We start from the raw sequence: 22,726 nt of genomic DNA, 5'->3' as shown, positions 1-22,726 counted from the left end.
CAGGCACACACATGCACATGCAGGCACACACATGCATGCGTGCACACAGCTACAGAGTGCCTGCCTGGCGTGCATGAGGCACTGCATTGTGCACTGTCTGCTGGTGCTTACACTGGACTCCTTGGCAAAGCAGTTTAACAAGCGACTTCACAAGGCACAGCCACCTGTTAGGCTGTTATTTTGGCCCCTCTATTTTCAATGACAACTTTGATACACAAGCCAGAGACACACCACCATAGCAACCTAAGCGGCAGGGTGCTAGAGGGCGAAGATTTTAAAGGAGTGACTTGTAGCCCCTGCAGGGCTGGAAATAAACAAATCCTTTGCGTTCATTACGTGACACACGCTACCTACCACCCAGCAAACTTGGACTCGGGTTTTCCCACACGCCACTGGGAGAGTGTACCACACAACTGTACCACACAATCCCCCTAAAAGGGGGGAATTTCAACTTTTGTGTGTGTACACAACATGTGCATAGTATGTGTGGTATATGTTTGTGTGTATATGTGTGTGTGTGTTTGTAGGCCAGAAGTTGAGTTGTTTTTCTCTACTGTGCCACCCGCATTTCTAAGACTGTTTCTCACTGGTTCAGTCAGACCAGCTGCTAGTGTGTTCCAGATCCTTCTATCTCCACCTCCCTGGTGTTCATGTTTTCAAACTTAGGGGTCATAACCTGTACCCCAAATCGGGCCCAACCAGCCACCCCAAGAGCCAAACCAAAAGTAGAAAGCAGAAAAGTGAGACTTAGCCACTGTGGTCCATGGGAAGAGGATGGCTCTTTTCATTGGCTAAGTAGGATGAGTGGCAGGACCCGATTTGGGGCAAGGTCATCATCTCCAAGTTCAGTAAGACTGAGATCACAAGTGAGGGAGGGCGATGAGGGCTGAAGAGAGGGCACAGGGCTAAAAGTACTTGTTGCTCTTGCAGAGAACCTGGGTACAGTTCCCAGTACCCACGTGGCGAGGCAATCATTTGTAACTTTAGGGCCAGGGGATCTGACTTCTGAGGGTACCAGGCACATGGTATGTATACATGACGCAACACACTCATACACATAAAATAAGCTAAAAACAAGGTAACAATGAGGCGGGGGACTACCATCCTCTGGATTCTATTTGGGTACTGGGGATACAAACAGAAGACCCGATGTTTTTGCAGCAGGCTTCTTACCTGCTGAGCCATCCACTCCGTCCTTAAAACACAAATAATTTCAAAGGTGAGTGAGGTACCACAAAGAGAAAACAGATTCTAGTACAGCATTTCACACACTTCACACACAGCTCGGCACAAGCACTGGTGTCACCAGCAGTCCCCACAATGGGACAATGACTTCCCTGCCGTATGTTTGCTCAGCAAGCTCTGGGACGCAAGTGAACAGTGCCCTGGCGAAAGGAAAAAGAAGAGTGCTTTGTTGGTAGTGTTTATTTATTTGTATTGCTTTGGGGGAGCAAAGAGGGGGACACTGGGGGGTGCAGGGTCTCACACACACTAGGCAAGGTCTTGCTACTTAAACCAGAAGGCACAGCTCAGGGAGGCAAATTTCAGAGATGTTTCGTGAAATAAAAGAGCAGACCAACAAGAACAAAAGACATGTCACATATGTGGCAGTGATGGCGCCACATTTCCGGAAGTGATGGTGTCGCACATCTGGAAGTGATGGCCGGCTCTTCTGGGGTGATTCCTTTGGGAGGGGGCAATTAGCAGGACTCACAACGTCAACACTGCAAGGTGTGGCTGATTAGCCATCCAAAAAGTTCCAACAAAAACAGAGAGCAAGCGATTACACGGCTGGGGATGAGCCACACCCACAGGTGTGTCTCTGGCAAAGCTTGCAGCCAGGAGTTGGGATGGACAGGTTTCACCCCTGCGCAGATTCCAAGGAACACCCAAGGCAGATCTGAGCCAAGCCGGGAGCAACACAGCTCCTGCTCCAATCTATGAGCCCCCGCAAGCGCGTCCCAGCTGTATCTTTTGATTTTGTTCTCAACTTAGTTAAAAAGGAAAGGCCTAGAAGGCCCTTGGGTTAAGTTCTTCCTCCGCATGGGCCAGAACAGCCCCAAGGAGAAAGCCATGCTGCAGATGAAAAACAGATGAAGGTCGGTGATTTGACTGCTTTTGATCTCAGAACCAGTAGGGAACGCTTATCTTTAAAAAATAAAATGGCTGGGCCAGAGAGATGATTCAGCGGTCAAGAGCACTTGCTGCTCTTGGGGAGAAGTTCGGTTCAGTTTCCAGTGCCGCTTACAGCTGTCTGTAACTCCAGTTCCAGAGGACGTAACATCCTCTTCTGGTCTCTGTGAGCACCAAACACACACACACACAGAGCACAGACATACACAAACACCCTCCTTCCATCCCCCCCAGCACACACATAGTGCACAGAAATGCTTGTGATCAAAACATCCATACACATAATCAAAGTGGCTAGGATCCCTGTAATCCCAGTACTCAGGAGACTGAGGCAGAATTTAATGCCAGTTTGGGCTACAGCCAGAGTTCAAGGACCACGTGGGCTACATGAGATCCTGCCTCACATACCACCAAAAATAAATAAATAATAAAAACCTAATTAAACTAAATTAATAAAAATAAAGGATTCTGATCGAATCAACACTGAGGTGGGGGGAGGATGCGGGGCAGGGCGAGAGGAGAGAAGGAGGAGAAAGGGGAGAGAGACAAACTCCAGGAGGAGTGTGAATATGAGTGTGAACATCTCTGTAAGTAATGACTAATTTTAAACACACTCGCCCATCTCAGAAGTGTTTTTCTTGAAAAGCCAAAAGGGGATTACTCCATTTGAACAACTAATAGCCTAATCATTATCTTTCTTAACAGAGAAAGCAACTACCAAGCTCTTTTTCAGCCAGATCTTGGCAAGGAAACACATCTAAGTACTATAGTATCTATGGCTGTAAGTCATCCTGTTCAAACCCGTAATTACACTTGACTATGTCCAAATTTTTGTCACACAGTCCAAAAGAGGTAAACAACTTTGCTTTGGTTTGATTTGGCTTTTCAAGACAGGGTTTCTCTGTGTAACCCTGGCTGCCTTGGAACTTGCTCTGTAGCCCAGGTTGGCCTCAAACTCACAGAGATCCACCTGCCTCTGCCTTCTGAGTGCTGTGATTAAAGGCATGCGCCAATAATTAAAGAAAAGGAAAAAAAAGCACAGGAAAAAAGTGTAAAAGATTTTGTCTCATCTTCAGTAGACACGGTTAAGTCTCCAGATTGCAATGTATAAATAAATCATTCCCCAGGAACCAAGTGCAGCTCAAGGTACCAAGCTCTCTGAATGTGGGCGGGTTAGATAGCCACGCCTCCTTACCTCTCAACCGTGGTCATTAAGCAAAAGAGCTATTTTCTTAGCTTGTTTGAGTACTGAGAAAGCCAGGCTCAGCAACCATGGAAGGTGATGCATGTGTGCTGCCGTTTCAGAAGAAGGCAAGCTCAGCAAAATGTTCCAAAGAGAGACTAATGTCACCAGGACACCAGCCCCAGCAAATCACACATTCAGATGACATGTCCTATAGGGCATCAGCACAAGGTTCTCTTCTGGCAACACCCGCCTTCACGAAAACCACCTGTCCAAGCGATAGAATGATGGTAGCTGGAGGCTGGAGGAAGGAGCTGTGTGTGTGATACAAACACACACGCCTGCAGTGCACACCTTTGGTCCCAGGTGGCAATGGCAGGCAGATCTCAGCAAGCTTGAGGTCAGCCTGGGCAACACAGCGAATTCCAGCGAGGCAGAGTATGCATGGGCATTATCATTAAGCCAAAACAAAACTAGCCTGAAGAACAAAGTGAGACCCTATTTCACAAAATATGATGAAGAAGAAGAGGAGGAGGAGGAGGAGGAGGAGGAGGAGGAGGAGGAGGAGGAGGAGGAGGAGGGCTAGCAAGATGGCTGGGCATCACGATGAGTAAAGGCCCCTGCCACTAAGCATGACAACATAAATTCAATCCCAGGGACCCACATGGTAGAACCAACGCCTGCAAGTTGACCTCTGACCCCCATACATAGACACACAACAAAGTAATTAAAGTAAAATGTAATAAAAATTATAATAGCTAATGAGGGACGCATGTTGTAGCTCAGTGGTATGTACAAATCTGGACGCAATCCCCGGTATTACCAAAATAATATTAATAATTACTATTATTATAATTATAATGATGATGCTGGGAAAGGGATAATCAAGTTTCCTCTGCTGGGACATCACTGAGCACATCAAACATACTCCAGGGCAGACCCCATGCCCAGGCTCGTCGGCACACATGAAACAAACTCCCCACTTTGTTTTGTATGTTTTGTCTTACTGGTTTTTTTTTGTTCATTTTGATTTTCTTTTCTTTTCTTTTCCTTTTTTCTTTTTTGCTTCAAGAGATAGAGGGAGAGAATACCTGAAGTTGGGGTATGGGAAGGTGAGGAGGACCTGGGAGGAATGGGGGGAGGGGAAGGAATGTGATCAATATAATGTATGAAAATATAAATAAATAAATAAAATAAAAATCTAGTGAGACCCAGATGGTTAGCTCGTGAACCAAAAGCCCGACTTGTAGGCATCAAGAATGACGAGAAGGAAACCACGACAATGCTCATGGGTTAATAAGCCATCATCCTGACTTAAATTACTTTTTCCCTCTCGAGTTAAACATTCATAAAATTCTAAGAAAATAAGGTAACATTTTAACCGTACTTCCTTACTGAGAAAAGGAGTCCAATTAATGTCTGTTTCAACCTTGTATGGGAATAAAAGCATTATCTCTAATCAAATATTCTGCCTTCCACTTTGGAAGAACACTTGTCAGTATCAACTTCGCTTGTCTGAAAGGCTTCAAAAAGTCATGATATTTTTCCTTATTTTAGCTAAGTATTTTGAAGCCAACACACTTTTTCTCTGCTAAAGGACAAGATAGTAGTTCCCCTGAACTAAAACAGCAGCACTTTGGCTACTGCTACAACAGCCAAGGTCACTAACTGAGGTCTGGGGGGGCTGGTTTCATGGTTAAGAACATATTCTTCTCTTCCAGAAGAGCCAAAATAAACGTTCTCACTTTTTAAGATGGCTAATGAGAATGGTTTTAACGTCACTAAAAAGGGCATGGTGGAACAGACCTTTAGTGAAAATAGCCAAGCATGGTGGTGGACAACTTTAATCCCCAACACTTGGGAGACACAGGCAGGCAGATCTCTGTAGGTTTGTAGCCAGTCTATAGTGCATTCCAGGCTAGCAACGGCTACATAGGATTACCCTGTCTCAAACAAACAAACAAACAAACAAAAACAAACAAGGAACGTTGAAAAGAAAACACATCCTTAGATTCCTCGGGAGAAATATAAAAATGCGTGGCTCTCTATCAGCACTACTGAAATAGATATTATAACCTAAAATGAATTATTTGAGGTAGACAATCCTTACCGGAAAGTGTAAATCCTGGTTGTGTGCATGCGTGCGCATGTGCGTGTTGTATATGATGTGTGATGTGTACACAGGTATATGTGAGGATGTGTGTACCTATACAACAGCATGTATAACCCAGAAGATTATGTCAGGTGTCCGGCTCAATCACACTCTACTTCACTCGTTCATTCCCTTAAGATAGGGTCTCTCACTGAACCTGGAACTAGGCTGGCAGCCAGCAAGCCCAGAGATCAGGTAATAGCAGTGGTGGGGGAATCCTCCTGTCTCCACCACCATCCCTAATACCTCGATACACACAGTGGCAAGTCCAGCTATTTTGTTTGTTTTGTTTTGAGACAGGGGTAATCTCTCTATGTAGTCCTGGCTGTTCTGGAATTGGATGTGCAGACCAGGCTGGCCTCAAACTTGGAGAACACCCGCCTCTCCCAAGGGCTGGGGTTAAATTAGGTGTGCATCACTAAACCACGCTCAAGTCTAAGATTTTGTCTTGTGACTTTTTAACGTAGGCGACCATGCTGGGCATTCACTCCACCGCTGAACAACAGCCTCTCAGAGCAAGAATCCTCACGTTAAGATTTTGTTCAGGGATCGAGAGCAGGCTCAGCGGTTAAGAGCACTTGCTAGTCTTGCAAAGGACTGCAGTTTAGTTCCCAGCACCCACATGAGGTGACTGGCTCCCAACTCCAGCTCCAGTGGCTCCAACACCCCCTTTTGGCCTCTGCAGGCCCTACACTCATGTGCACACATAGCCACACATTGACACTCAAACATACATATAAATAAATAACAAATTAAATCCTTATTTTAAAAATAAATATTTTATTCAAGGGGCTAGAAGTGTGGCTCAGTGGTAGGGAACCTCCCTGGCATATGTAAGGTCCTAGCTCTGGTTTCTAGACCCTTCCCTCTGAAGAAAAATTTCTTAGCTACATGCTGTATGACTCTGACAGAGGACTATTACTTTGCCTGTTTGGTTTGTAAACTGTCTCAGGAAACAATGCTAAGAAAGCTGAGATAGCCTGGAGATCCCAGAACTCGGAAGGCAGAGGCAGGTAGGTCACTCCATGAGTTCGAGGCCAACCTGGTCTAACATAGTGTGTTCCAGGACAGCCTGCCAGGACTACACAGAGAAACCCTGCCTCAAAAAGTTAAAAAAGAAAAAAATGAAAAAAGAAGACGAAAGGAAGAAGGGAAAGAGAAAGAGAGGGAGAGGTGAGTCAATGTTGGCAGAGCGGTTGCCTAGCACCGTGAAGTCCTAGGCTCAACCTGAGTCCTGGAGGGAGGGAAACGCAAGCCTGAGACATTGACAAACAGCATCTCTGGGGCGGCAAACACGCAGCAATGAACGGTACATTTCGATCATCTCTGAGACCTCAGACCTTCCAATCTGCTTACTTTCGGATGAACTGGTGGAAGTTTGCAGAGGCCCAGCGTGGCCAGTCTGTCCCCAGCATTATTTCCAGACACTAATTTTAGGTGAGTCCCAGGAGCTCCTGAGCTCACGTCCTCCAGGTGACGCCTCTGAAAGCCAAAGGTTTCTGCTGCCATTAAAAGAGATAATTTCTAGGAGCGTAGGGGTGGTTCTCTTTTTAGATCACAAATGACAAAAGTTCTTTTCAAAGGGGAATATGATTCATTATTAAAGTCATAGAGAAGAAGTCGCTCAGTTTAATGCTTATGTTAAGCGGCTCCACCGCCCCTTTCAAGGGACCAAATCTTGCAACGTGGTCCCCTCTGGCCTTGCAAGGTCAATCAAAACCTCGTTGGTTGCTGTTTGGTTTTGGTGGTGGTGATACTGGGGGTTTGATTCAGGGCCCTGAGTACATTTACAGATCAAACTTAATTTAACAGTCATCGTTCCATAGTCTCCTGTGCTGCCTCCATGAACCACCTAACAAACACACAGACAAAAAAACACACAGACAAAGAAACATATACTGTCAGGTAAACAGCAGAGACTCACGACTATTCAAAGATCTGAGAGAATATCTATCCCCATGCACAAAACTCAAGTCCAAATGGATCAAAGACCTCAACATAAAACCAACCACACTGAACCTCATAGAAGAGAAAGTGGGAAGTACATTTGAATACATTGGCACAGGAGACCACTTCCTAGATATAACCCCAGCAGCACAGACACTAAGAGAAACAATTAATAAATGGGACTTCCTGAAACTGAGAAGCTTCTGTAAAGCAAAAGACACAGTCAATAAGACAAAATGGTAGCCTACAGAATGGGAAAAGACCTTCACCAACCCCACATCGGACAGAGGGCTAATCTCCAAAATATATAAAGAACTCAAGAAATTCGACATCAAAAGATCACATGATCCAATTTAAAATGGGGTATAGATCTAAACAGAGAATTCACAACAGAAGAATCTCAAATGGCTGAAAGATACTTAAGGAAATGCTCAACATCCTTAGCCATCAGAGAAATGCAAATCAAAATAACTCTGAGATTCCATCTTACACCTGTAAGAATGGCCAAGATCAAAAAACACTGATGACAATTTATGTTGAAGAGGTTGTGGGGTAAAGGGAACACTACTCTATTGCTGGTAGGTGTGCAAGCTGGTACAGTCCCTTTGGAGATCAGTGTGGTGATTTCTCAGTAAATTAGGAAACAACCTTCCTCAAGACCCAGTAATACCACTTTTGGGTATCTACCCAAAGGATGCTCAATCGTGCCACAAGGATTTGTGCTCAGCTATGTTCATAGCAACATTGTTTATCATAGCCAGACCTGGAAACAACCTAAATGCCCCTCCACCGAAGAATGGATAAGGAAAAAAAATAATGACATCTTGAAATTTGCAGGCAAATGGATGGATCTAGAAAACATAATATTGAATGAGGTAACCCAGACCCAGAAAGACAAATATCACATGTACTCACTCGTAAGTGGCTTTTAGACATAAAGCAAAGGAAAACCATCTACAATTCATAATCCCAGAGAACCTAGACAACAAAGAGGACCCTAAGAGAGACATTCATGGAAATAGAAAAAGACAAAATCTCCTGAGTAAATTGGTTGCTTGGGGACCATGGGAGAGGGTAGAGGAGGAAGGGGGAGGAAGTTGGGGGAGCAGAAAAACATATAGTTCAATAAAAACAATTTTTAAAAAAGAGCTGAGAGTAAAGGACTATTGAGTGCTCACCTGCCAATGGAAAAGCAGTGGGAGGTTAAAGGTTGCCTGGGGGAGGGGAGACACATCCCCTGAAGCCACTGGTAAGTTGGCCTTACTCAAGTAAATAAGCCCCCACCCCTGCTCCTGCAGGTATTCCCTAGTTAAACAGCGGGCCACAGGGGGGAAAAGTCATGAGAGTCTGGAGGGGACTTGGTGAGAAGGGGCTTGCAGAGAGATAATGATAGAGGGTGAAGCAAGACCAAAACATATTACATGTGAGTATGCAACTGCGGAGGAATAAAAACACTGAGAAAACTACAGTCAAGTCACACCTCACCAGGCCCTCGTGCCACGGGGTAACTGGCTAGCTGCATACTGTGAGCTGAGCTGAGCTGCCAGGAGACAGAGCTTACACAACTCCTGTGTCAGAAAGGAAAAGGAGATAAAGAGGATGGTGTACAGCCCCGGGCTTTCCAGGGACTGTGCAGTCCGACACAAGGCTTTCCAGGAAGCGTGGGGACGAGATTCAATAACAAGTTGTATTACGATCTATAAGCTGCCTGCCTAAGTCACACAAAGTCACAAACCCTTTGCCAAAGGCAAGACATACACTTTGCCATCGTCAGAATAAATGAATGGCCAGGCGCACAGGCACAAAGACTGAGATGCCAGCACCAGGGTGGCTGAGGCAGGAGGACCGCAATTTCAAAGCACCAAATATAAAGCACAAAATTCAGTCTTGGGGGGAAAAATACACACACACACACACACACACACACACATTAATGCAAAGAAAGAAGGGGGGGGGAATAAGCGGGACTGAGGGTGGAGCTCCATGGTATAGAGTACTTGCCCCAGCACAAAAGGAAGAGAAAGGGGAAGCCTGCTATAAATAAAACAGATGCCAGGAGATATAAAGAATCCAGCAAATAAGACCCAGAGAAGGGCCTGGTGTAATGACGCGTGCCTTTAAACCCAGCACTCAGGAGGCAGAGGCAAAAAGATCTCAATGAGTTCAAGACCAGCCTGGTCTATTTAGTGAGCCAGTCAGGAGTCTCTGTCTCAAATAAATAAATAAATAAATAAATAAATAAATAAGCAAGCAGCCCAGATTTCCTGTCTTAAATAAGTAGATAGACAGACAGACAGACAGATAGGTAGATGACAGATAGATAGATAGATAGATAATAGATAGATCGATAGATGATTGATAGATAGATAGACAGACAGACAGACAGATATCTAGACAGATAGATAGATGATAGATAAGCAGCCCAGAGAAGGTTTAAAGAATTTAGTTACAGTAAAACCTAAATTAATAGTTATTTTCTCACTCTTTGGTTGATTCATTTCTTTTAAATAAAAACTAAGATAGCTGGGCAGTGGAGTAAAAGTAGATGGATCTCTGAGTTTGAGGTCAGCCTGGTCTACAGAGCGAGTTCTAGGTCAGCCAAGGTTACACAGAGAAACCCTGTCTGTGTAACAACCCTGTTGGTTTGTTTTTGTTTTTGAAGACAGGTTTTCTCTGTGTAACAACCTAAACTGTCCTGCAATTCACTTTGTAGACTAGGCTGGTCTTGAACTCACAGAGCTCAGCCTGCCTCTGCCTCCCCATGCTGTAATTAAAGGCATGTGCCACCTTTACCAGATGAAACCCTGTCTTGGAAAACTTAGAAAGAAAGAAAAGAAAGAAAAGAAAGAAAGAAAGAAACCAACAAAAAAAATCTAAGGAGTTTTTTTTTCCAGTGCAAAAATACACAGACTTAGAAACTTCAGAATGAGGCCTTCATATAACTTATACAATCAGACCAGAATAGGGAGGGTGTCGTGTGAGTGAGCATATCTGTGTTAAATGTGTATGTGTCTCTGGGTGCAGTGTGTGTGAGTGTGCATAAGTGTGTGTCTGTGTTTCTGTGTATAAGCACATGTGAATACATGTCTGTATCTGTATGTCTGCATATGTATCTATGTGTTTGTGTGAGTATGCCAGTGTCTGTCTAGATGTGTATGTAGATGTTATATGTCTATGTAGATGTATGTGAATGTATGTCCCTGTGTGTTTGTCTATGTGTCTTCTCTTTATGTATATATCTCTGTGTGTTTGAGAGAAAGACAGAAAGAGAGAGAAAGAGAATGAATTTGGAGCCAGGGAGCAATTTTAGGAGATTAGCCACTTAGATTAAGTGCTTAAATAACATTATTATAGGGTATCATCAAATTACATTTGTTTGGCCACTCTTACTTGGGATGATTCAGTCTGACAAAGAAACACCACCCTAGGATAGAATACTGAGGGACTTAAAGAGTCGACGATTTTTCTGCGCTCAGGAACAATTGGAGTTCTAGACAGTCATGCTTCAGTTGAACTTAAAGGGAGGAAAGAAAAACACGGGGCTAAAGGCACAGCTCCGTAGGTAAGAGCGCAACTTACGGGGACCACAAGTTTTCAACTTACTCATAATTTCCAGCCCAGACCTTTCTGCTGGTGGAGTTCTCTGAAGCTGGTGCTCAAATAACTCTATGCGCCTCTTCACTTTTCATTTGTGTGTGTGTGTGTGTGTGCGTTGTGTTATGTGTGTTAGTGTGAACGCTGGTGCACACCAGCCACGATGTAAACATTCAGTTCTGAGGATAAACCCAGGGTAAACCTCACCTTTCACCCTGAGACAGGGAACTTCTGTACAAGCTTGAAGACGTAGGCTTCTATCTCCAGCGCCCATCTAAAGAGCCAGCACTGAGCGTGTGCCTGTGACCGCAGAACTATGTTGAAACGGAGACCATTGGGGTTTGCTGGCTGACAGACTAGTTCCAGATTGAGTGAGACTCCGTCTCGAGGGGAAAAGGTAGAGTGTGATAAAGGACACGAACGTCTTTCTCTGGTCTCTGTGTACACAACACACACACACACAAACCTGGACCTGATGAGACACGCCTGTGACCCCAACACTTGGGAGGTTAAGGCCAGAGGATCGTTGAGTGTTCCAGGCCGGTCTAGGGGAATCCTAACTCAAAAACAAATAAGTCAATAATAAAAAGTTAAGAAGTGGAGTGAGTCACGAGATAATCTGAAGGTCTGATGAGAACTTCCGTTGGCTCCACGTTTAGACACAGGACTTGACTTCCAGTCCTCTAAAGAGGCATTTTGAAGAGCAGGCTCTTTCTGTCAGCGTGCTGGGAAATAGAAAATGAGTCACTTTAATCCTCACTGCTCAAGTCTTGGCGAGCTCTGACTTCAGCATTTCTAAGCCAACAAACAGCATTGCATGACGCTGTCCACGCAGCCAGGAAGTGGTGGGGGACCCCGGACTTCCTTTGTCATCATTTATAATGATGCCGGAGGCCAAGACAGAATGTCCTGGGCTTGGACCCCATCTGAAACCACATGCATTCTGAGCCGTGTGCCCTGCCTAGCCCAGGAGGTTCTGCCATCTAAACAGAAGTGACTGAGGCACAGTTTGAATGGCCAAGGAGTCCAGATGTCTTGAACACCGCTGGCAAACATCACCGTCACCAAGAACTGGCTCCATGTGAAAACAACTCCCCCTGAGCAGGGATGCTGGGTTTACTCCGCCTGAAGCTCTGAGGTCCCTCCATCCCCTGAGAGCGGCTGACCAGGGTGGTCCTTAGGAACTAGGACCACAGTGATCTGCAGCATCCTGCAGCCCTATGGCCCTAGGTCCACTTTTCAGCAGTAAGTGTGTTTCCCTCCCTAGTTCTGACCTACATCCCTACATCACAGTCATTTGGTTCAAATCTGGCACACACGTTTTTTTCCTCACACTGTCTCAGAAGATGACATGATTTTTCTGGAGAGTTGTCTAGACCCAAACAGCTACAGGCATTTATTTCCTCGAGAACAGGGACCACGACTTTTCAATAAACTCATAATTTCCAGCTCAGACCTTTCTGCTGGCGGAGTTCTCTGAAGCTGGTGTTCAAATAACTTCATGCACCTCTTTGATTTTCGTGTGTGTGTGCGCGCGCACGCACGCGTGTTGTGTTGTATGTGTTAGTGTGAACTCTGGTGCACACCAGCCACAATGTAAACATTCAGTGCTGAGGATAAACACAGGGTAAACCTCACCTTTCCCCCTTGAGACAGGGAACTTCTGTTGTTTCCCTGCTGCGTGGGTCAAACGAGCTGGCCTGAGAACTTCACCAAGTCTCGGGGCTGACTCCAGACACTTTGCCTGTTTCCAGCTTCTATGTGGGTGCTTGAGATTCAAACTCAGGTCCTCATGCTTGGCCGACAAGTGCTTTCACCCACTGAGACACCTCCCGAGACCATCTCTTAAACCATGTTTAAAAAGCTTTACGGAGCCAGGCAGCGGTGATGCACACACCTTTGATCCCAGCATTCAAGAGGCAGAGGCAACCAGTGAGTTCGAGGCCAGCCTGGTCTACAGAGTGAGTTCCAGGATGGGCTCCAAAAGCTACACAGAGAAACCCTGTCTTGAAAAGCCAAAAAAAGAAAGTTTTAGTGATTTTGACTTTACATAGCAATCTGATTGCTCCTCTTCTGTCCCTGGCACAGGATTCCATTCATGTTAGGCGAGTACTCGGCTATTAAGCTTCATCCCCTGTCCAAAATCACCAGTTCCAAAACGTTAATGAACCTCCCCAGTGTCTTCTGTTCCCTGAGCTCCCGAAAGGCAATGATTGTGTCTGCCTTGCTTGTGGCGCTGTCCCCAAGCACTGGGCACCCAGCAGGAGGCCAAGAATGCATCTGTGAAATGAATACTTTCATTATGGTCCAAATACCTGCAACTTTTCATAACCATAAATGCTCCAAATTCAACACACAGCTCCTTCTCTCCTCCAATGGAGGAGGCTCTCAATCCAGCCCTTCGCCTCATGCTAGGCAGAATGGCTCCGCCCTATCTGTATTTGATCCTCTGCCCTAAAACATGGTGGGCCTGGGCCAACCAGAGGGTTCTTTTGGAAAAAGCGTCCCAGAAGTCAGCAATAACAAAGTCAAGAGATTAAAACTTGCAGCAGACACTCTCCATTGGCTTTGAAAGAACCAAGTGCCATGTCACTAAAAGGTTGATATGGCAGGAAATAGGAAGCGGCCTCTAGAAACCAATCTTGAATTGACAGCCAGGAAGAAGTGGGGCCTTAATTCTCCACCAGCAAGGAACTTTATTTTGTCAAAACTGTGTGAGCTTCATCTGCCTAACAGTCTACCCACCCCCACCCCACCCCCACCAAGAAAAAAAAAACTCCACTGGGAATCCCACAAAATTCCCAATTTCTAGGAGGAGTAATTTAGAATTTGCCTTTTCCTCTCTCATGGGGCAGACTCGAATACACTCACAGCCTTCCTGACTCCTCGCTATCTTATATCTTGGTCTTTTTACCCCAAGACGGGGCTAGAAATGTTTTCTAATTTTCAGAAAGGTTTTCAGAGTTGCCTAAACTATCCAGACCTTAGCCAACAGACAACAGGACAACATCCAGGCCTGCCAGTCAGGGAACCCAGCCTTCACTCCCATCCTGCAGTCTGGATGCACTTTTCCGTGATGATTGCTACAGAAAAACACACTGCCAGGCGATCTACATAGTGAGTTCCAAGCCAGTGAAGGCTCCATAGGTCTCAAAACTAAACAAACAAAATGTCGATGACTTGCCACTGTGTACACGCACACACACACACACACACACACACACACACACACACACACACTTAAAAACTTGAGGATAAGTGGTCATGGCGATATACAGCAGAGGTAAGAAGCAGGCAGATCTCTGTGAGTTCGAGGCCAGCTTGGTCTACATAGTGACTTCCAGGATATTCAGGGCAATGGAGAGAAACCCTGCCTCAAAACAAAACAAAGATCCCTGAGGTTCTGTCTCAGTGCCCACATAGCATAAGCAGGATCCTAGATTCCAACTCCCTACACCCAACCCCAACACACACACACACACACACACACACACACAAAGTAATTTTCCATTGCCTGGAAATAATAGTCTCTGAAATAAACACACCAGCTATCCTCTACACATCAGTTAGGATAGTCCGATGCAGAGACTCTGAGACTACTTAGGCCCTTAGAGTTGGGGCTGGAGAGATGCTCAGAGATGAAGGGACCCCAGCTTTGGCTCCCAGCACCCACAGGACATAGCACACCCATCTACCACACTAGTTCCAAGGCACCCAACACTCTCTTCTGGCCTCCATGGCCACTCCATTCATGTGTTACACATACAGACAGGAAGGAGAACATTCAAACAAATAAAATGAAAAGAATCTTTTTTTTTAAAGGAAAAGGGAATAAGAAGCATGTCTAAGACCCTACCACCAATCTCTGCCCACCAGCAGAGATGATCTCACTCTCTCTCTCTCTATCAGATGTGATAGCGGATAACTAAACTATCAAATTCAACTCCGTTGTGTTAAGAACAGTATGCATTTTTATTCCTTCATGCCCCAGAATCTGTTCTCCGTGACAGGTGTCCCTTAAATGACTGGGGAGGTGCAGTGTCCCTTCCCGCACAGAGTCAACTTCCCGTCCGGTCCGCCAGCAGGGCTGCATCTGCTCCTTGTCTATTCCATTAGTGTGAGAGCTTGCACTTATCCATTAGCCCTGCACGCCACTCAGGGGCAAGACTGCAGCTCTGTACGACAGCAGGGTGGTTTTGGGAACGCTGTCCGCTGTCTGTGAGTGACATGGGCAAAGGAAGCTCATTCAGAAATCAAACCCACGGTTCTAGCCTTGGTTCCTCTCAAACTAGGAGCAGTCGGAAAAATTTTAAACAAGAGATTTAAAAAAAAAAAATGTTTTCCACGCTCTGAGAAGCCTTCAGCCTTCACAGTCAAGGGTACCACTTTGTACGGCACACAAAGCAGGTGACAGTATCAGCCTTAAAATCCTCTTTCCTTGTGGAAGGCCTGCGGGGTGCCTGCAGAGGCGTTCTGTCACAATTTCCAATGGAGAGGGAGGAGAGAGGAGGAGAGAGGAGGAGAGAGGAGCAGCGGACCCGCACCCCAGCATCTCCATCTCCAAACTCAGGGCGAGGGAGCACACCCAGCTCCTGACTCTGTTCTCAGAAACAGCAGTAAGGGAGCTCTCCTGGGGCCCAGAGATCCTGGGGAGAGGGCTGGCTGTCCACCGGAACAGAGTACAAAGTGACATCTTTCTGTTTTCTTTTTGCCTCTTTCCTTGAAAAAGAGATGAGAGGTCTCTGTTTTTCTTCATGATGCAGCAGATCCCTAAAAACCACAAATAAATGCCTACCTGCACATTTGGGGGAGCAGACACGATTTAAAAAGAAAGAAAGAAAGAAAGAAAGAAAGAAAGAAAGAAAGAAAGAAAGAAAGAAAGAAAGAGAAAGAAAGAAAGAAAGAAAGAAAGAAAAGTAGTTTTGTGTTTTATCTTAAAAACAAAAGCTGAGATTCCTGCCTTACATTCTCTTAGGATGGGCTTCGTCTCTGGGGGATATTTATCTTTTCTCCTTATTTGCTTATTTATTTATTTAGACAGAGTCTCAGCAGGCAACACAGACTGACTTTGAACTGTTTTTTATTTTATGTGTAGGGAGGTTTTTCTGCCGCATCTATGTATCATGTGACGCGTGTGTCTGGTGCCCTCGGAGGTCAGAGGAAGGTATTGGATCCCATGGTATTGGAGTTATAGATGGTTGTGAGAAACCATGTGGGTGCTGGGAATGAAACCCCAGTCCTATAGAAGAGCTCTTAACTGCTGAGCCACCTCTCAGGTTCATGGCCTGGAACTCTTAACTCTCCCATCTTAGTCGGCCTGTTGCTAGAACCAGAGGCATGCACCATCACACCCAGGTAGTAATTTTTATTTGTTTGTTTGTTTTTAGGTCTACAAACATATCATAGTGCTCATGAACACTAAGCCAACACTCTTCCACGCTCGACAAACTTCTGTAGTTTCTAACAGGGGCTATACTTCTGTGTCTCAGGGGTAGACACAGGGTCTGAGTCTCCAAGCTGCCTTCAACTAGGAAAGGCCCCCGTATATATGCTATATGGCTACATGAGGCTTGGGGAGAACATCTTCTAGCAACAGGCATCACATAGAGAGAAACCGCAGCCCTTACAGTCTCCAGTGGAAAAGGTTCATACCAGAAATCAGAGGGCCTGTTCCAACCCAGGCGCCACCTTAGCTATGAGACAGGCAACTGAATGAATGAGTCCTCCTTCTACAGGCCTGGAGTCCTCCGGGAAACAACAGCCAACAGCGTGGCTAGAGACACCGCTAATACATAGCGCTTCCAAGTCTAAATCTCCACAATCTAGATGATTCAGAGGAAGGCAGCGTCTTCATCATTACAGGGCTGTCAGGCCCAGCCCCAACCCTGAGTCAGTAACTTCCTACCAGGCTTACATTATTAAATACTGGGCTGTATTTAATACCAGTGAAGCTTTTTGTCTGGTTGGTCTCGGGTAGTTAGTTTTGTTGTTGTTGTTTTTAATTAAAGTTAACCCATAATGGGCTATGGAATGTCTCATCCAGCAAAGGTGTTTTGTCACCAGGTCTGGTAACCTGAACTCTATCCCCGGGGACCCACTTGGAGTAAGGTAAGAAGTTCCTCCTACAAGTTATCCTGACCTCCACACGGCAAGCATAAACATATACAAATAAATAATGTATCTGCCTGTTTTTTTTTGACCATGTATTTTTGTTTGACCATGCATGGAGCGCGCGCAATAGAGAGTCAGCAATGTGGTTAAGTGCTGAGTCCAATCTCCACACCACATACTTGTGGAGGGGTGGGGAGAGGTGGGACTGGAAGAAGAGGAAGAGGAAAAGGAAGGCACCAAGACTCACAACACAGGGGAGGTGGTGTGGTGCAGTGGTGGTGCAGGGGCAGAGGCAGGCAGAACTCTGTGAGTTCAAGGCCAGGCCAGTGAGTTCCAGGACAGGCTTCAAAGCTACAGGGAAACCTAGTCTTGAAAAACAAAAAAACAAAAAGAAAAAGCAATCAAAAACAACACTGGGAGGCAGAAACAGGCAGATCCCTGGGGCTCTCTGGCCAGCCAGCCTAGCTGACTTGGCAAGTGATTCCAGACCAGTGAAAGGCCTTATTATCTAAAAGGGAAAAAAAAATGATCTGAGGTCTGAGGAAGGACACCCAAGGTTGTCCTCTGGCTTCAACAAGTATACTAGAACACACACAATCACAGTTAATCCATGCAATTTTGCTTCTTAAATTCCTTATTCTGAACCCCCTCTCCCGTGTGTCTATGTGTGTGTGTGTATAAGCAAGAGAGAGAGAGAGAGAGAGAGAGAGAGAGAGAGAGTGTAAGCAAGAGAGAGAGAGAGAGAGAGAGAGAGTGAGTGAGAGAGTGTGTGTGTGTGTGTGTGTGTAACCCTGGGGACAAGCCCAGGCTTTCAACCTTGCGCGGCCAGCTTTCTTTCACTGAAATACACACAAACGCACCATTAACCCTGCTCTAGACCGGAGCTCAGCTTTGTTTTCTCGGTCTCTCGGAGCTGCTCTCTTTCCTGGAACCGCGGAACATTGTATGTGTTAAAACAAGACTGGCGGCGAGCAGAAGCCAATAGTCTCTGTATCATTTCAAAGGCCCCTGGTTTTTTATTTCGAGGATAGTGCTGACTTTATGTTTTCAAGAAATGATTTTCCTTTCCCTGGCTTAAACACTGCAAAGAGCAGGGTAAGGAAAAACAAATAATGGCATTACCAGCGTGTTCCTCCTCAGTCTGCTATTAACTAGTGCTGCGGCCGGCACAACAACATTGAACCGTTTTGGGGGGTGCCAGAGACAGTCTCATCACTGACTTCAAACTTCTTACACAGCTGAAGATGACTTTGAACTCTCCCACATCCCTCTAGGCTCTCGACGTCACCTCCCGAGTGCTGGCATTACTAACACCAGCCACCACACCTCTACCTGGTAACCCCGAATTCTCCACCAAGCAGCCAGAGGTCAAGTGGGGTCAGGGGATAAGGAGAGGGGACAAAGACCAGACACTGACTCTCCAAAACCCGAGCATTATGCTTCCTTGGCAAAACCCCAGCTAGTGCTACTAATTCACAGCTAAAGTTAATCAGGAACAAGCAGCAGAAGGGCCACACAGGTTCGTGTCAAGTTCAAAGGAGCCAGAAGTTGAAGCAAAAGTTCAGCTACCATCTTCTGCATCCAGACACTCAGAGTCCTCTACACTGCTGAGCCTTAGGGCCAGCGAGCACCACGGGATGGCAGAGACTATGTGGTGCTCCACCAGTTTGAACTCTAAGTAGCTGATGCACGGCCAGCTAAGTCTACTTTTCTTACCCATCAGCTGATTTGGCTGATCTGAATTCTTTCCGTTTGAGACTTCCTATCTAAACTGCCCCCATTTGCATCTCTGATGAAATAGAGAACAATTCCATAATGTGACCTCAGGCGGTGGATGTAGCTCAGAAGCAGGACCCCAACCTGCCACGTTCAAGGTTGTGTTCAATTCCCAGTACCACAGAGAATAAAATGAAATAAAAATAGAAGTTAAAAATCAAAGTATGACCTCATAGAAATGGACCCATATTTATTTTAGTCTGAGTTAAACATTAAATAATTTAAAATTATCATACAGGTAGAGTCTAGCTTACTTGGCCAATTAAGAGAGAACTTCCTAGCCAGGTGTGACAGTGCACTTGGGAGGCCGTGGACCTGAGTCTTGAGGCTAGTCCAATCTACAAAGAAACACTATCTCAAGAAAAGGAGGAAAGAAGGACCATCCACCTGTGCCACACAGTCGTAGCTACTCCACTGAATACTAACATTAAACAAACAAATGGCGGGGGGGGGGATGCTCTGCTTGTGTGCTTAAGGAAACACCAGAAGAATACCAACCAAGATAAAGAGCTGTAGTTGGGGGGGGGGAGAAAGGCTGGGTGGGGTGGCGTACATCTTTCATCCCAGTGGATGCAGATCCCTGGGAGTTTGAGGCCAGTCTGGTCTAGATAACGAGTTCTAGGACTACATAGACACTGTCTCAATAATAATAAAGAAAGAAAGAAAGAAAGAAAGAAAGGAAGGAAGGAAGGAAGGAAGGAAGGAAGGAAGGAAGGAAGGAGAAAGAAAGAAAGAAAATTCTAGAGCTGGATCTTTTCTTCATTATCTCTGACAGTCTTCGAACATTTCACAAAATCTCATTGTGGGAGGACCCACAATTCCACAGTCATCCCCATCAGGAGTGGAAGCGGGCAAACACCTCCAAGTTGCCCAAGTCCTGTTCACCAGACCCTGAGAAGAAGGTAGCATCAGCACCAGGGAGCGTGAAGGGGTGTTTGTGTTCAATCCCATTCATTTGCCTTTCTTCAGTCTTCACAAAGCTGTATGCTGCTTCTCCATTATTAAGGGTTAAAGGCACCTAATCACCCGGCTTCCACCGTTTAAAACTCAGCTCAAAACGCTGCCACCCCTAAAAAACGTATGCACTCCAAAGCTTGTTGATAAGGCTGTGTGGGTGGGGGGCGGGGACATGGCTGAGCTCTCCCTCCTAATCTTTGGCAGCCGGTGTCGAGTGTCGTTTTGTAAACTTCAGGCTACTTTGATCTTGTCTTGGATTGTCCCAGGGTCTCACCTTAACACTGGCGCCAGATGCCAAAGAAAGATTGCTCGCCCCCCTCCGGGAGCCAGCCATAGCCTAAGTAACACAAAAGCACAGGGCCCTTTCACAAAGTACTGAGTGGATCACATGTCTGATAGATTAAATGCACCGGTTTTAAATACAAATACGTTGCGGATCGCCGACTCCATTTGTTGCCACACCAAACCACACGAGTCTATTTCAAATTGCCTTGATTGGCTTCATGTTCTCGCTGTTGAGTCCCTGGACAGACGCAAAGCACTTGTGAAATATCCAAAAAGGAGAGGAGAAAGGGGAACGAAAGGGAAGCCCGGGCCAGAGTGACCCTTACTGAGTCACCGTTTCCTGAATGGCGGAGATCGCTGTTGGGGGGGGGGGGGGGATCGGAAGAAGGCAAGCTGACCTGCGCGTAGAGGCCGAACCCTTAAGCAAGGAGCCCCCCACCCTGCAGCTCTGAAACCCAGAGCCTGGCCCGGCGTGCTGGAGCGCCCTCCGGTGGCCACGCCGCAGGCCCCACCACTGGGGCTCTTCCTCAGACCACGCTCCCCGCCGTGGAAGGAACGAGACACGCAGAAAGTTTCCAAGCCAGGCGGTCAGCAAAGGACTAGTCAGCTCCCGGAGGGAACCTGGATGCTCCGGCTGGGCAGAAGCCAGCGCCCAGACCGGAGGCGACAAGGAGAAGTCGGGGGTCTAAACCGACCCCTCCAGGCCTCGGACGTGCCTTCGGGCGGGACTCTGGTCTGCAGATCCCACCGGCGCGGGATTTGTCCCTGCAAGCCCACCTTGGCAAAGGGGTGTATGGGTACAGTGCATACCACCACGGCGGGGTACCCTCGACACCCTGGCTGCAAAGCATGATTGGGCTCTTGTTGGACTCAGTGCATTTGCTTAATTGGAGGGAGGGGGCGCAGCGACTCCCTGTGACGCATTGTGGTCCTCAGTAATCTGATTCCAGACGTCCCTAAAGAGCCCACCTTGACTCTCCCGCCCCACCCCCACGCCACCTTTCCCCGGCCGGGGTGATGAGTGGGAACGGTGAATACCTGCCTCGTCCCCTCCAGCCTTCAGGTTTGGGCGCCAGGGTAGCACCCGGGTTTTCCAGCCGCACGCAGTTGGACCCGCTGGCCGAGTGGCGGCGGCTGGAGACCAGGGGCGGGCGAGGCCCGGCGCGGTGCCTACCTCGTCCACGGTGAGCGGCATGCAGATTCGGTACTCCTTCAGCAGCATGGTCCTGCCGGCCGCGGACCGCGGAGAAGAAGCGGGCGTCCCAACAGATGAGCAAGGTTGGCGCCCAGCGGAAGGCAAGGGCACTGGTAGCCGGCGAGCGAAGCAGTCCCGGCGGTGCGCTCAGCTCCTGGCTGCCTCCGGTCCGCCCTGGAGCATGTCAAGCTTCGAGTCCCGGTGTCTGTGACTCCCCCGCCTCTTTCCTAGCGGAGATCAGCTCTCCCGGTGTTGCAAAGTCAAGGATTATGGGGAGGGAGACCCGCGGGAGACAGCTCGAATCGGTAGCCCCGGGCTGGTAGGCGCGGCCACCAGATCAGGACATGCCCGGCGGCGGGCAAGAGAGGCAAGAGGGAGGGGAAAAAAGATTTCCACAAATTCAAACAAATGCACAAAAGTCACCCTCTCGATCCTCGTCCGAAAGCAGAGCTGAACCTTGCGAGCCCCGTTTTCCTTCGACCCGTCTACCCTGGGCTAATGTCACCAGGAACACATTGCCGCGGGAGCCGGCGATGCTGACTTTCCAAACAAAGGCTCGCTGGTCTCCTCTCCCCGGGCGGTAAACAAGATTTCCTGCGCTTTTTTAGGGCCAGTCCCCGAGTCTCTCCAGGGCTCAGCTGGGAGAGAAAAGGGAAGCCGCAGCCGCCAGGGCTCTCCCCTGTTCTGGGCCCCGGGTGTCTCCAAGCTCGGAGGGTGGCTGCCAGCGCCTTGCGCGCGTCCCCTCCCCCGAGTCCCTCGGCTCTGCGAGCGCCGTGCGTGCCCGTGAGTTTGCAGCTACCTCGCCGCGTCTGGAGAGACCGCGCCGAGCTGCAGTGTGCCTGGGGCCGGGAGGTGGGTGCGGGAGGAGCGAGAGCGACCAGGCTGACATCAGCAGCGGCCGCGGCGGGGAGGGTAGCCCCATCCGGCCAATGGGGAAACGGCAAAGAATGTGGAGGATTTAAACAAAACAGCATGTCTCTCCCCGTCTGCTGCCAGACGCCAGGGCTGTCCCGGAACCCATAACAGCTAGCGCCGAGGAGGATCTCAAAGAGGGGTTATCCTGAACTCTTAAAACATTGAGATCTGTTTTCTAATGTACCTGGGGTACCACAGGGCTCTCGGCTTAGTCGCTCTGAAAACGCTCTGTTTCCAAAGACCCCCTTGACTTTGGGAGCGGGGGTCTTTACAAAAGCCCACTGCGGGCATTTTTCTCTCTGATAGGGTAAGCAAGGCCTGAGCAAGAAAAGTGATGATTTTGAGAATGTGTTTTCTAATATGCTCTCGAGACAGAATCCTGCAACAGTGTGGTGACAACAAAGTACACACACACACACACACACACACACACACAGAGAGAGAGAGAGAGAGAGAGAGAGAGAGAGAGAGAGACCCT

General features: G+C 47.3%; 1 protein-coding gene across 1 annotated transcript in view; it reads right to left on the bottom strand.

Moving 5' to 3' along the window:
• The window catches only part of Pitpnc1 (phosphatidylinositol transfer protein cytoplasmic 1), a 270,776-nt gene extending 248,598 nt beyond the window's left edge, over positions 1-22,178 (bottom strand). Inside the window, exon 1 of the mRNA XM_085695972.2 lies at positions 21,313-22,178. Coding sequence (XP_085552098.1) covers positions 21,313-21,360 — 48 coding nt within the window. The 5' untranslated portion in view covers positions 21,361-22,178. The remainder of the gene's footprint in view (positions 1-21,312) is intronic.
• Positions 22,179-22,726: the final 548 nt, after the last annotated feature.

This window comes from Myodes glareolus, chromosome 9 (genome assembly GCF_982192425.1).
Source record: "Myodes glareolus chromosome 9, mMyoGla1.1, whole genome shotgun sequence".
NCBI classification, from domain to species: Eukaryota; Metazoa; Chordata; class Mammalia; order Rodentia; family Cricetidae; genus Myodes; species Myodes glareolus.
Note: the sequence above shows the minus strand (reverse complement) of the source record. Positions and strands in the feature narration are given on the sequence as shown.